Genomic DNA, 16,312 nt, shown 5'->3' on the forward strand with positions numbered 1-16,312 from the left:
TTCAGCGTTGAGCTTACGATAGGAGCGGTTGGCTAAGTACGGTGCGAAAGAAGTTCAACATAAATAAATACTGCCCATAGACTAACACTGCCCATAGACTAACACTGCCCATAGACTAACACTACCCATAGACTAACACTACCCATAGACTCAACACTGCCCATAGACTAACACTGCCCATAGACTAACATTGCCCATAGACTAACACTACCCATAGACTAACACTACCCATAGACTCAACACTGCCCGTAGACTCAACACTGCACCATAGACTCAACACTACCCATAGACTAACACTACCCATAGACTCAACACTGCCCGTAGACTCAACACTGCACCATAGACTCAACACTACCCATAGACTCATCACTGCCCATAGACTCAACACTGCCCATAGAATAACACTACCCATAGACTCAACACCGCCCATAGACTCAACACTGCCCATAGACTAACACTACCCATAGACTCAACACTGCCCATAGACTCAACACTACCCATAGACTAACACTACCCATAGACTCAAAACTGCACCATAGACTCAACACTACCCATAGACTAACACTACCCATAGACTCAACACTGCCCATAGACTCAACACTGCCCATAGACTCAACACTGCCCATAGACTAACACTACCCATAGACTCAACACTACCCATAGACTAACACTACCCATAGACTCAACACTGCACCTCTGATTATCGCGGTTGCAAAACAAGTTCAACATGCATACAAAAAAACTTGCTTAATGAGCTCGTCGGATTCCTCCAGTATAAATAAATATTCTGATTCTGCGATGCTTTGATGGCAAATGGACGAGAATGGTGGCGGAATGACAGCCAAAAGGAGGGAGCGTGCCCCAAAAAGATTTAGGAACGCGGAAACCGAAATACCTACCAATTTGTATCTGCATTGGCCAACAATCTGATCATTTTGCAGTGCACCTTTAACAAATTTGTCACCTGCTTTGGGGCCATCCATAAATGACGTCACGCGATTTTGGACGATTTTTTACCCCCCGCCCTCGTCACACGGCGTCAGACCCCCCCCCCCTCAAATATTACGTCACAAAGCTCTGCCCCCCCCCAAAAAAATAAAACATGCTTCAAATCGCTTTAAACTATTGTCATTGTAGTGCGTATTTAATGTGGCGCTGCACTCTGATGTTGTAGGAAAAAACATTTATTAAAAAGTCTATTTAATTAAGTAGAACGTGTCGTCTGTATTTATTTAAAGTTGCACATTTTGATGTGACGTCATATTCCTCAAACCCTCCCCCCTCGTCACACATCGTCACAAATGTCTGACCCCCCCCCACTCACCCCTAGGTGCGTGACGTCATTTATGGACGGCCCCTTTGATAAACAGCTGCTTCCTCTTCGACCTTAATATAAAAGTGCCGCATTAAGAAAAAAATAAACCGCGTTCGACGAAAATAATTCCCGCCCCCCCATAATAATGTCACGATAAAGTTTGGCTAAATGCGACGTGCTGTACATGCCGCTACGCACACCTTGCAGCGAGATAACAACTAAACTCGAGGGTACGCTGCGTTACTCTATCATTCCGCGTGCCGCTCAGACACGCGGTGACCTTCCCGCGTTATAACGGTGGCCCGCGTTCCGCGTTATTTAACACACCGCACCGGGTACTCATTTGAGGCTGAGTTAACCTAGGGAAGGCCCAGGGCCGGTTCAGATAATCGTCGCCGGTGTTGGCCGTGAGCGGGAATCGAAGCCGGGTCGCCAGGTTCGTAGCACAGTGCGATAACCGCTACCGCTCTCAGACACAGACACACACAGACAGACACACAGACACACACACAGATACACACAGGCAGACACACAGACAGACACACACACACACGGACAGACACACAGGCAGACACACAGACAGATACACCACAGACACACACATACACACCCGCACACATACACAGAAAGACGCAAACACACAGACACACACACACACGTACAAAGATTAAGACAAAGATCCCCCATATAGCCTTAACAGACTGTAGGGGCAAGTGCTGTTAGCGAGCACCTATGAAGGCCGGAACGGTACACACACACAGACACACACACACAGACACACAGACACACACGAAGACAGACACACAGACAGACACACAGACAGACACAGACAGACACACACACACACAGACACGCAGACACACACACACACACACAGACACACACAGACAGACACACACACAGACAGACACACACACACAGACAGACACACACACAGACAGACACACACACATACACACAGACAGACACACACACACACCGCGGGAGTGCAGTCACCTCCAGTCGCCACGTAAACACCCCAACCCCCCCAATCGCTACCCCCACAACCCCCCCCGCTACCCCCCCCCCCCCGCTACCCCCCCCCCCCCCGCTACCCCCCCCCCCCGCTCAAGGCGCACCGCAACGCGACCTCTGACCGCAACCGATATCGGCTCACACTGTATCCCCCCCACCCTCCCCCTTACAGTGTACAGTGGCGTGCTGTACACTTGGGGGGGGGGGGGTTTACAGTACGGGAAACGTGCTTTACAGTACAATCATCACGCGTTCTTCCCACCCAACCCCACCAATGAGACCCCTGCAGGATTACACGCGACGATGCTGCTGCATTAGGAAATTGACTTTGATGAAGGAGTCGTTGATTTAATTGATATGGAAGTAGGTTTTTACCCTTTTAAACTGGTACAAAACTGACACCTTTAAAAGGGTAAAAACCTACTACTATATTGTTGCCACTGGTAAAAGAGATCTCATAGTGTTAATTGATATGATCAGCGCGTGCGCGCGGCTATAATCGCACATACTCATACACAAACGTAGACACGCACAGAGATTAATAAGAGAGGTTTTGTTTTTTCCTTGGGTATAGCCTTAACAGGAGTAAGTGCTGTTAGGGAGGAGGACCTACGAAGGCCGGCACGACATACGAGGGGGGGTGTGGGTGGTCAGCAACCACGCCCGAGCCGCCTTTGTCTCCCCGGTGGCGATGTTTACTACACACAGCACCAGGTAGTCATTTGAGGCTGAGTTGACCTAGGGGAGGCCCAGGAACCGTCACCGTGTTCGTTGCACGACCGCTCCCCACTAACTGAAGACAGATTCACACCAAAGACAGATTCACACCAAAAACTACTTTTGACGCACGCACACTCAGGAACTTAGGACGCAACCCCTACTGACAAGACACAAAACGAGAAGCACACTGAAAGAAAAACAAGCCTCAGAGACATAACCCCAGAGATACAACCATACAGACACCAACCACCACGCACGCGGAAACACAACGCAGACACACACACGGCGAGAAAATAAACACAAACACGCACAGGGCAGATCGACCGCGACGAACACAAACACTTACGAAGCGCACACGGACAACGTACAAAAACACAGGCACCGCAAACATAAAGACACGAGGCTGTACGGAACACACCGTAGGCACGACACACACAAACAATGCGTACACACGTGCGCGCTCACAACAGAGTAGGAGCAGACTTAAAGAGACGGAACGGATTTGTCTGTCGTGGCCACGTCTACCCCCCCGCCCTCACAATCACTGATTTCAGCCCCCCCCCCCCTCGGGTTTCCACTCGAGACAAAAAACACACGCGCACCAAATGTCTCAATCACCATGCCACTATATCCTTAAGATTGTCCCCGTGTGTCTTGTCCGCGTCTCGTCGTCTCCTCCCTTATCCCAGGTCACGATGTCCACGTGTGTGCGTGTCCTACCCCCTCTCCTCGCCCTGTCTGTCCCACTCCCGTCTCCTCTTGTCCCACCAACCCCACCGTGTCCCCGATGCGCCCTTGTCCCACATGTCTCTCTCCCGTGTCTCACTGTGCCCTACGCCCCCCCCCCCTCTTGCGTCTTGTCTATCTCATGTCACGCTGTCCACGTGTGCTAGTAAAACCACCCTGTCTGTCCCACTCCCGTCTCCTCTTGTCCCACCAACCCCACTCCGTGTTCCCGATGCGCCCTTGTCCCACATGTCTCTCTCCCGTGTCTCACTGTGCCCTACGCCGCCCCCCCCGTCACGTCTCTCACCTGTCCCCATCCTTGCGTCTTGTCTATCTCAAGTCACGCTGTCCACGTGCTCTGTCTGTCCCACTCCCGTCTCCTCTTGTCCCACCAACCCCACTCCGTGTCCACGTGTCTCTCCGTGTCTCGCTGTGCTGTTACGTCTACCAGCGTGTTTGCGCCCTGTTGTTCGCCTCACCAATTCTCCGTGTCTCTGCTTCCCCGCGTCACTCACTCACCACCTCTTGTTACTACTCTTTAAGCTCCAATCATCTCCACGTAACACAATAAAGATATCCCCATGGCTCTCGTCTCCCTCGTCGATCTGCGTGTCCCCATGTCTCCCGCCTATTCTGTCTTATCCCTCGACTCATGAACTATCTCTCTGTCTCTCAATCCCACCCCCAACCACGTGTCTCAATTCTCGTCCCGTTCACAGCCTTTCTCTTCCTGACTCTCACGATGTCAAACTCTCTCTCTCTCTAGCTCATGCTGTCTCCCCACCGACCCCCATCGTATCTCTCCCCTTGTGTCAACATGTCCACCATCCCTATTCATTTGCGGAAATTTAAAAAGAAACAGCTTCACAGCTCATCGGATTCCTCCAGTATAAATACATGTTCTGATTCCACCTCCTCCTGCAATTCTGTCCCCATGGCCTCCTACCACCCCCCTCGATCTTCCCAAACGTAACCCCTTGAGAGTCACCACTTCTCAGACTATCAGACCTTGACCCCTCCAATCCTGTGTCACCCCCCCATCCTGTCCCCACGTGTTTTTGTATCTCCCCATTCCGCTCGTCGGTAACCTTTATGATACTCATTTATCTTCTTGGTTCTTTCGGTAAAGTCACGTAGAAGGGAAATAAAAAAATAATAAAAAAATACAACATAATAAAATAAAGTTTTATTTTATTATTTCCCTTCTACGTGACTTTACCGAAATAACCAAGAAGATGAATCCCTGCAGTCACGAAAGCTTTAAATCGAAAAAGAAACTCATTTAGTTTAAAGGTTCTGGTGAATTCCTTCATGAGCCTATAACTCAACGTATTCTATATACGTATATACCCTTGGGTTCATTTGAATAAAAACTATATTTTAGTTACTGGTGTGTTAACAGCTGTCAACCCCCTATCAGTGCCTCCTACCTTATTACAGACCAATTCAGACCTTATTGGTCACCCCGTGACAGAAATAAAAAAAATTGCCCGTATTGAAACGGCTGTACGCCGTATTGATCTGAACACTCAATTTCCCTGTGCACGAAAATTGGATAACCCGTCTGGATTGACAGCTTTGCATGCACGTTCAGAAGAATATTTGTGTTTTACTTATCAGAATCGGCGTGTAGACTGGATAAATCAGATGAGCTATTAAGCTCTTTTTCACACACATGCCCAGTGGCCTGGCGCCGTGATAGTTATCACACACGGAGCTTGCAAAATCCAAAGGTTGCTGGCGTGGGAGTTTTAATAAGGGACACCCTTTATTCTCAGAATATGAAATTATACCGGAGGAATAGTTCATAAATATCCCCAACCTACTTAATTCCGCGGTATAATCTAAAACATTTTATTTGTATTTTACCAGCTAAGAATGCCCCAACTGAGCTAGAAAATAGCTCTTTTTTTCAGAAGCCTACCTTGGCTATCGCAACTAATCGCTCAACGAAGTGGGCTTATCATCATCACCACGTGGGAATTTATCACAGCAGCCGTGATGTTGACTCTAAATGTGGAGAGAGAGGACCCGGAGAAAAATCCACGGGACCACGGGGAGAGGAGAGACACCGCAAACTCCAAATATACAGCATTAGGTGTCAGGGTCGGGATCGAACCCACGACCTCCTGTATACCAGGCGAGGTAGTTAACATCTCCTAGCCACCGTGATGATGATGATGAGACACCGCAAACTCCAAATATACAGTAGGTGTCAGGGTCGAGATCGAACCCACGACCTCCTGTATACCAGGCGAGGTAGTTAACATATCCTAGCCACCGTGATGTTGATGAGAGACACCACAAATTCCAAATATACAGCAGGCGTCAAGGTCGGGATCGAACCCACGACCTCCTGTATACCAGGCGAGGTAGTTAACATATCCTAGCCACCGTGATGATGATGAGACACCGCAAACTCCAAATATACAGGTGTCAAGGTCGGGATCGAACCCACGACCTCCTGTACACCAGGCGAGGTAGTTAGCATCTCCTAGCCACCGTGATGATGATGAGAGACACCACAAATTCCAAATATACAGCAGGCGTCAAGGTCGGGATCGAACCCACGACCTCCTGTACACCAGGCGAGGTAGTTAGCATCTCCTAGCCACCGTGATGATGATGAGAGACACCACAAATTCCAAATATACAGCAGGCGTCAAGGTCGGGATCGAACCCACGACCTCCTGTACACCAGGCGAGGTAGTTAGCATCTCCTAGCCACCGTGATGATGATGAGAGACACCACAAATTCCAAATATACAGCAGGCGTCAGGGTCGGGATCGAACCCACGACATCCTGTATACCAGGCGAGGTAGTTAACATCTCCTAGCCACCGTGATGATGAGAGAGACACCACAAACTCCAAATATACAGCAGGCGTCAGGGTCGGGATCGAACCCACGACCTCCTGTATACCAGGCGAGGTAGTGAACATCTCCTAGCCACCGAAGGGCCCCCTTCTATCTCCTCCGTTGTCACCCACCCTGGCTGTAATCCTATTTCTCTCATGTCCCTCCCTTGTCTGCCTATACCCCACCACCACATGTTCGTCTCCGCCTGTCTCCCTGTCCTCTCTATCTGCTTAACTCCCCTTGACCGCCTTGCCTGCCATGTCCGCCTCTTGTCCCCCTATATCTCAATTGTCACCTGTCCTGTGATTACAGGAAATTATTGTCATCATGATTATAATAATTTCCTGTGTCTCTGTCCCCGTGTCCCTGTCCGAGTGTATCCCCCAGTCACCCCAATGTCCCCCCAATGTCTCTCTCCCCGTGTCTCCCCCAGTGTCCTCATGTCTCCTCCCCTCTTGTCTCTCTCCCCCAGTCTCCCCAATGTCCCCCCAATGTCTCTCTCCCCGTGTCTCCCCCAGTGTCCTCATGTCTCCTCCCCCCATCTTGTCTCTCTCCCAGTCTCCCCTTGTCTCTCCCAGTCTCCCCGTGTCTCTCCCAATCTCCCCGTGTCTCCCCGTGTCTCCACATGTCCCCGTGTCTCTCCCCGTGTCTCTCCCCGTGTCTCCACGTGTCCCCGTGTCTCACACAGTCTCCCCGTGTCTCTCCACGTGTCTCTCCACGTGTCACCGTGTCTCTCGCCGTGTCTCCGTGTCTCTCTCAGTCTCCCCGTGTCTCTCCACGTGTCTCTCCACGTGTCCCCGTGTCTCTCCCCGTGTCTCTCCCAGTCTCCCCCCGTGTCTCTCCCAGTCTCCCCGTGTCTCTCCCCGTGTCTCTCCCCGTGTCTCTCCACGTGTCTCTCTCCGTGTCCCTCCCAGTCTCCCCGTGTCCCTCCCAGTCTCCCCGTGTCTCTTCCAGTATCCACGTCTCCCCGTGTCTCTCCCCGTGTCTCTCAGTCTCCCCGTGTCTCTTCCAGTATCCACGTCTCCCCGTGTCCCCGTGTCTCTCCCCGTGTCTCACCGCTCTCCGCCTCGTTGCCTTTCCTCGTCGTGGTGGCTCCGCTGTTCCCCATCGTCCACCTCCTCCTCCACCTCCTCCTCCACCACCCCGCGCTCTCACCAAATCCTCCTTCACAATTCCCTCTTCTCGCTTCACCAACTTAACACCACCGCGACACCAAAACCAACAGCGCTGCTACAAATGACAACTAAATTGTGTTTTTAAAATTTTTATTTCGGGGTACCGCAACAGCAATTGTGTGTTTATCTTCCCGATTTGTTGTGTTGTTTAAAAAAATGTAAAATCATTCAAATGTAGCGGTCCCGATAGCCAGAATCAGCAATTGCCCCCCCCCCCTATCACCCCCTGGTCCGTAATCGGTCAGCTGTCAAACCTCTCGCCGAAGATGCAAAAAAGGAGAGAAAAAAACCACTCCCACCAAAATATATTTAACGCTTCCAAATGTTGTCGTTGTTGCTTCTTCTTGTTGGAAAAAAACCACCACGCCGGTGAAATCCGTGCAATTGTTCTTATTATTGTGATGATAATAACCGTGTTATTTTTTAATTCACGACCGATAGCGGATGACGACGACGATCTCGATGCCGCCGCCGCCGATGACGGCGAGTAGCGCGAGGATCCCTCCGCGCGCAAAAAAAAAGATGGCCGCGGCGTGCCGGGAGAGGACACGCCCCCCCCATAGCTCCTCCCCCCCACATCTCTGGGAGCCGGCACTACTTTTAATGCCTCTCATTATTTAATGAAATCTAGAAATCATTATTAATTTTACTACTTCTAAACCAACCGCGTCACAAGGCCAATGCATTTGATTAGCGCGCGCGCGAAGCTCGTCTTGTGTTTAAGTGAGCGGGTTTATTTAGCGGCCGCGCGCGCGTACACGACCCCGGTGTTGGTGAGTGAAGCGGCTCGTTTGGCACCGCCTCTTTAACCCCACAGCCCCCCCCCCCACTGCGCCCCGCCCCTCTCACCCCCCCCACCAACCCCCCTCGCTCGCGTTGACGTCATAAGTGTCACGTGTAACGGGACCGCGTGCACTTTCACTGCACGTGTCACACGCTGGCAAAATGCGTCGAGTCCTCGTTTAACGCGTGTTCACGCCATAAGGGGCCGTCCATAAATGACGTCACGGACCTGGGGGGGGGTGGGGTCAGACATTTGTGACGATGGGGAGGGGGGGGTTGAGAAATGTGACGTCACATCAAAATGCGTAACTTTAAATAAATACAGACAACACGTTCTACTTAATTAAATTGACTTTTTAATAAATGTTTTCTCCTACAGCATCAGAGTGCAGCGCCACATTAAATACGCACTACAATGACAATAGTTTAAAGCGATTTGAAGCATGTTTTATTTTGGGGGCGGGGGGGGCAGAGCTTTGTGACGTCATATTTGAGGGGGCGGTCTGACTTTTTGTGACGCCGTGTGACGAAGGGGGGGAGGGTAAAAATCGTCCAAAATCGCGTGACGTCATTTATGGACGGCCCCTAACGCGTTTTCGCCGTTGCATAACGCCGTTATTCCATTCGGGAACGCTTTTGGCACAACGCGGAAGCGCGCGCTACCGTTAGAACGCGGAAAACGCGAGCGGTTGACGACGAACTACTTTCTTTGAGCTGCGCGGCTGAGCGGTTGCGATGCGGTAACGCGGAATGATACAGTAACGGCGGTGATTTGTCCCGCCATCTTGCTGCCGCACGTGGTACGTACACCGCATCTCGACCAAACGTTGTCGTCGTTGTATTATTTACGGGGCAATCGTTTTCGCTTAACGCGTTTTTCGCTTAACACGACGCCTCTCAGGAACGCACCTGCGACTAGCCGCGTTAAACGAGGACTTGCCGTACTTCCCGCGCACAGTATACAACAGAGGTTCTTAGGGGCCGTCCATAAATGACGTCACGCGATTTTGAACGATTTTTTACCCCCCCCCCCCCCTTCGTCACACGGCATCACAAAAAGTCAGACCCCCCCCTGAATTATGACGTCACAAAGCTCTGCCCCCCCCCCCCCCCCAAAAAAAAAAGCTTCAAATCGCTTTAAACTATTGTCATTGTAGCGCGTATTTAATGTGGCGCTGCACTCTGATGTTGTAGGAGAAAACATTTGTAGAGGTGATCGCTACTCACCATTCAGTAACCTGCAGTACCACTGGGTGTCAACAGGGTGCAGCAGCGTTACCTCCCTGGGGAAATTCCCGGGGTCAAACAGAGGTGAGAGCGGATCCAAACGACAATTCCTGCTCGGGAAATTTCCGGGGTCAGACAGAGGTGAGAGCGGTTCGAAACGACAATTCCTGCTAGGGAAATTCCCGGGGTCAGATAGAGGTGAAAGCGGATCCAAACGACGGAACGTGAGGGGATGACGTCACCTCCCAGGGTAAATCAGAAGGTTCCAAGAAGGGGCGTGTCTTAGACGGAGCCAGCCACGAACCGGTATAAAAGCCAGAGCGCTGAGAGCTCCTGCTCAGTTATCTCTCCACACGAAGCCTGAAGCCCGGGATGAAGATAGGACCCTGGGCCCTAAGCTCTACAGTCCTTCTAAGGGCTGGAGCTCAGTGAGGCCAGTGGTCAGGGGGAGAATAGGTCCTCGATAGACAGGACCCTGGATCCAAGCTCTACAGCCAGAGGTCGCAAACGGGTTTTGATTCCTTACCCGTACCCGGCCGCACCAGGGTCGCAAACGGGTAACCGTACCCGGGCGTACCCGTACCCTACCCGGCCGGGTACGGGTAGGGTATGGGTATCGGGTACCTGATTGCGACCTCTGGGATGAAGTCATGTTGCAGGCGCGGGTGGGTTGATTCTAGGAACTTGAATTGTGAGAAGAGACAAGACTTTGGGAAATGAGTGACAAACAGTTACTCACCAGTGACTCACGGTCTACCCGTACCCGTACCCGGCCGCACCAGGGTCGCAAACGGGACCCGTACCTGGTCGGGTACGGGTAGCCGGGTATCGGGTAGGGTACGGTTATCGGGTACCCGGTTGCGACCTCTGTCTACAGCCCTTCTAAGGGCTGGGGCTCAGTGTAACCAGTGGTCCAGACCCACAGACCGAGTGGTCGGGTCAGTCAGCATCCCCTAGGTCCTAGCCGGAGGACGTTAGGCGAGCGGGTCACCAGTGAATAGGTCCCGCCGAGTCCGGAGGCCATACCTCCCCAGGTATCGGGTAAGGGGACCTTGTCGCAAAGACAGACATTAAATATAAATATAGTGTGTCTCATAAGGAAGTGTATTCGTCAATATTTGAACACTACACATTTGTTAAAAGCATGCGTTTACAGCAGTGGTTCTTAACCTGGGGTGCACGCATCCCCTGGGGGTGCGAGACATGGCCAGATTCTTTTAGAAGGTAAATCATAAAAAAACACAGATTAAGCACGGGGATGTAAGTACAACTACTTTGTTTCATCAAACCTAGGTACATGTTAATTAACATACATTTTTCGATTTAAAGCTTTCGTGACTGCAGGGATTCAGCGTCCGAACGCTGTCTTTCCGACAGCCCTGTTCTTCACCTGAGGACGGCTGCTTGCGTTGTGGCCGAAACGTCGTGAGAATTGTATTTTATTATGTTTTATTTTTATTATTTTATTATTTCCCTTCTACGTGACTTTAACGAAAGAACCAAGAAGATGAATTTGATTTCATTGTTTTATTTTTATTATTTTATTATTTCCCTTCTACATGACTTTTCCAAAAGAACCAAGAAGATGAATTTTATTTAATTATGTTTGATATTTTTATTATTTTATTATTTCCCTTCTACGTGATTTTACCGAAAGAACCAAGAAGATTATACATTTTAAACGATTAAGAACCAAAAGGAGTTTCAAGGCTGCAGTAAAGGTTAAGAACCACTGGTTTAGGATATTTGGCTTCTATATATTTCCACGTGATGATAAGCCACTTCGCTAAGCTATCATTTGTGGCCAGGTCACTTCTGAAAAAGACCTGCACCATATAGTTCAGTGGACCTTACCTGGTAAAATAAAATGTAAAAAATGTTACCGTAGTGCCCAGCGTAACTAAAGTTCTGGCCCCAACCACGTCATCAACACAAGGCCGGCCAAACGTCCTCCAAGCAACCAACGGGATAAACACGGGAGTGTGGGGAAGGAATTCATCCAACAGTGGAATGACAAAGGAGCTTTAAATTATTAATGCCATGTCGGTCATTAACCTTTGCAGGCAATCACACCCCCCCCCCCCCTCCATACCACCCACCGCCTCCGACGTTCAAGCTAAACCGCAGGCAGTCATTGCTATTCATATTTAATTATAAACCACGTGTTACGGTATCCTTTAGATTATGAAGACGCGCAGGAAAGTAAGACGTCACTCAAGAAGTTTTGATAAAAAAAATATTAATAAAAATTGTGCGTTTTATAATGGGGGGAGGGGAGAATAGGGAGGTATTTGCTCCAGGAGTTATGAAAACGCTAATCCCTACAAATAAATAGGAACCGTCTTCTAGAAGAAGATTTTGAACATCTGGTGGCGTCTTCCGTGCTCTGGGTGGTCATGTTTCGCTTTGGAAGAACCGTCTACTGAAAGATGATATTTGACGTCTGGTGGTGTCTTCTGTCCTCTGGGTGATCCGTGTATCGCTTTGGAGGAACCTTCTTTTGGAAGATGATTTTGGACATGTGGTGGTGTCTTCTGTGCTCTGGGTGGTCATGTTTCGCTTTGGAGGAACCGTCTGCTGAAAGATGATATTTGACGTCTGGTGGTGTCTTCTGTGCTCTGGTTGGTCATGTATCGCTTTTGAGGAACCGTTTTCTGGAAGATGATTTTGGACGTCTGGTGGCTTCTTCTGTCCTCTGGGTGGTCCATGTGTTGAGGAGTGGAGTGCTGACGTCAGGTCACACTCGCCTCGAGGGGAATGCCGTCAAGGAAAAGTGACGTCATGCCCCCCGGGGTATTTGAGGAGAGACCCGTGACGTAGACGGGGTCTTCGCCGTGAGCCAGAAGAGTGAGTGTTAGGGGAGTAGAGGGCTCCGGAATAGAGGGTTGAGAGGCAGGCTAAAGGGCTACTTTACCCGGCTGGCCGAGTTGGCTGAACCCTCGGTCAGTGCTGTGGGAAGAGCCTGATAGCCTGGTAGGGTGTAGGGAACTCCCAGTACCTTTCTCCTGGGGAGATTAGTTAATAACTCTATGTTAACCCCTTCCCCCGAGTTAGGCGAAAGCCCTTCAATAAAGAGTTGGCATCAGCCCCTACACGACTGGCTTCAGCGTCCTTCTTACCACACAACACATGTATCACTCCGGAGGAACCGTCTGCAGGAAAATGATTTTGGACGTCTGGTGGCTTCTTCTGTCATCTTGGTGGTCCATGTATTGCTCCGGAGGGACCGTCTGCTTGAAGATGATTCTGAATAACTAGTTTCAAACGCATCTTTCGGAAGCCAATGAATTCCTTAGATTATGAGGGGCCACAAGTGCGTCTTGTAATTTGGAGAATGCCGTATATACATAGGGATTGCTACCACCATCTCCATCATCATGATCATCATTAAGAGCACCTCCACCAACAACACCACCACAAACTCCATCATCACCATCTCCTTCAATAGCGCCAGAATCTCCACCAACCTTACCACATCCTACATTATCACCATCTTCATCAATAGTACCCACAGCTTCCACCACTATAAACTTAATCATCAATAGCACCGCAATCTCTACCAACACCATCATCATAAATAGCATCTCCACCAATAATACCTCCAGTGCATTGCAGGCACACGTGACCACCACACGTGTGATCCAATCCTTCACAATCAAGGGTTTAATAAATTCAGCCTGGTCTGTCCGAGTCAGAATATTTGTTTTTGCACCCAACACACCACATCCAATTTACCTCTCGCTATGGGGGGCTGGCTACCAGCTAGCTTAACTACCAGTAGCGTAACTAGCGTGGGGGCCGGCGGTGCCTTGCCCCCCACTCCGGCGGTCAAAGCTATGAGTTGGGGGCCCCCCACCAGACTATACTATGGAGCTGTCGTGGCTGCAAATTTGTAAAAAAAAGACGAAGCGCCCCCTACAGCGTTAAATTTTCGAGACCGTGAGTGTCACAATGTGATTAATGCAAGAGCCGCGATATATGTGTAGTGGTTCACACGAGGGAGGCAGATACTTCTTAGAGCCAACACGTTTATTTACAATTATCCCTAAAACACGACGGGGGTATAACTTGCCCCTTCACCAGCTACCCTTGGGAGGTGTCTCCTCCGGGCTAGCTAACGCTAGCTCACACGGGGTGGCTATCTCGGACCGGACCCTGGCTCGTGTCTGGGTCCTGTAGTCGGGCAGGTTTTCTCCAGGTGACGGTTTCCATCTTCAGTCTTGAAACAGCTGCCAGACCCGTTCAGGGGTCCGGCTTATATTGCCAGTCCCGGGGCTTCCTCCACCCCTGGCCACGCCTCCCTTCTCGAGCCTTCGAGAAGGGATCTGGGCCCGTGGTTCCCCCAGCCCCCTCCTAGGGGCCCCTTGGCCGGTACATCCGGTCACCAGGCCTCTGGGTTCACCTGGAGTGCCATGGCTCCAGGTCAGAGGTCACAACCGGGTACCCGATACCCGTACCCTACCCGATACCCGGCTACCCGTACCCGGCTGGGTACGGGTACGGGTAGCCGTTTGCGACCCTGGTGCGGCCGGGTACGGGTAGGCCGTGAGTCACTGGTGAGTAACCGTTTGTCACTCATTTCGGATAGGGTACGGGTAGGGAACGGGTACCCGGGTACGGGTACCCATTTGCGACCCTGGTGCGGCCGGGTACGGGTACGGGTAAGGAATCAAAACCCGTTTGCGACCTCTGCTCCAGGTGAATCGCGGCGCCGTCCCTGGCGCTCTCGCCCCCTAACGGCCAGAGGCTGCCACTGCATGCGGCTGGTGTGAGCGATGCACATCGTGCCTCACGCAGGCCGGCCTTATGCCTCATGCAGTGGCCTCCACCAATGCCACTACATCTGCAGGGTGCTTCAAAAGAATGTCAACACTTATATGGGACTATCGTTTTTAATGGAAAAAGAACGGATAATACACTCTAACATGATAACAAATGTATGTTAATAGCTTTAAAAAGTCAAAGAGTCTCCACTTCGCCATCATTGTCAACACGTGCCTGGAATCTTCTCCAGGTGGTCTCCAGAGGCCTAAGGGCACCTTTGTTGTGGTATTGTTGCAAATTCTCAGAAGTGTTCACATTTTTTTGAAGCACCCTGTATATAATAGCCTAGGCGCAATGCATGTGTAAGGGTTAGGCCTGGCGGCCAACCCTGTGTCTGCGTGTGGGGCGGTAGCCTGCCAGAATACTTAACGACTTCACAGGCAGGCCAAGTTTAGAAGTAGCCGGGCCACTGATAACCAGCTTTCTTAGGTTTTTTCGGTAAAGTCACGTAGGTAAAAAATTAAAATTAATAAAAGTAAAATAAAAATAAAATAATATTTTATTTTTATTTTACTTTTATTAATTTCAATAAAAATAAAATAAAACCGAAAAAACCTACGAATATGAATCCTTGCAGTCACGAAAGCTTCAAATCTAGAATTGATAACCAGCTTTGGTCAGCGATGCCACGCACCAATCTAATTGGAAGGCATCGGAAGCATTAACATCAGATTGGTGCAAAGGGAAGAGGCGGGAAGATTAAAATAATTAAGAACGTATTCTTAGGTTTTTTTCGGTAAAGTCACGTAGGTAAAAATTTCAATGAATAAAAGTAAAATTAAAATAAAATCACGTTTCGGAGGCAACGTCGTGATTTTTATTTGATTAATTTTAATTTTTTACCTACGTGACTTTACCGAAAAACCTAAGAATATGAATCCTTGCAGTCACGAAAGCTTCAAATCTAGAATTAATTAATAACGAACGGTTGATAACCGTTGGAAATGGAGAAAGAGAAAGGATAACCTGCTGGAAAGGGGGATACGGGATATATAAGAGGCCCGAGTTAAAGCTCGGGGCACATTCTGGAGTGAAGCCTCTGTAAGTTTGGTCTCTATGTGTTTGCACGTTATCTGTGAATAAACCATAAAGTAGAGCTAGACCTACCGTGCCCGAAGTCCTTTTCACATGTGTAACGCGATAAACGGGGTACTTACCTGCTCTAGCAGACATCCACCAGTAGGGTGTGATGTGTGGGCCACCAAGGATCCCCAGACCCCAAGAGGGGGGCTGGGGGAAGATCCCAGGTCTCTCTGGAACTCTCTGGAAGGGAGGCGTGGCCAGGGGCGTGGGGAACCTGGCAGATGTATAAAAGCCGGACCCCTGACCGGGTTCGGCAGTGTTCCTCAAGCCGAAGACTGAAGACCGGGCTTAGAGTAGGACCCTGGGTACCCCAGTCCCCTGTCCTTCTAAGTGCCGGGCTGAGAGGGCCAGTGGTCAGACCCGTTACCTTGGCTGGGTCAGGTCGAGATAACCTCCCCTAGGGACCCTAGCCAGAGGGCTGAGTGTACGTGGTCCCAAGTAATAGGACACGATACCTCCCCAGGTAGCGGGTGTAAGAGGCCGTTACCCCTTTGCCGTAGGGACCCTGTACATTAGTGTTATTGAATAAAAGTGTCGCCTCAACTCCCGGCTCGTCCTTGGACTCACTACACATGCATTCATGTGA

The 16,312-nt window shown here is 50.2% G+C and overlaps 1 protein-coding gene across 3 annotated transcripts in view; it reads right to left on the reverse strand.

Moving 5' to 3' along the window:
• LOC144737674 (cAMP-dependent protein kinase catalytic subunit alpha-like) overlaps positions 1-8,321 on the reverse strand; it is a 105,171-nt gene extending 96,850 nt beyond the window's left edge. For 2 of the 3 annotated variants that reach the window (XM_078620518.1, XM_078620511.1), the window contains exon 1: positions 7,691-8,315. In XM_078620518.1, coding sequence (XP_078476644.1) covers positions 7,691-7,742 — 52 coding nt within the window. In that variant the 5' untranslated portion in view covers positions 7,743-8,315. Of the gene's footprint in view, positions 1-7,690 lie in introns of all 3 variants that reach the window. The other variant, XM_078620538.1, reaches the window with a different exon arrangement.
• Positions 8,322-16,312: the final 7,991 nt, after the last annotated feature.

Source organism: Lampetra planeri, chromosome 3 (genome assembly GCF_965212315.1).
Source record: "Lampetra planeri chromosome 3, kcLamPlan1.2.h2, whole genome shotgun sequence".
NCBI classification, from domain to species: Eukaryota; Metazoa; Chordata; class Hyperoartia; order Petromyzontiformes; family Petromyzontidae; genus Lampetra; species Lampetra planeri.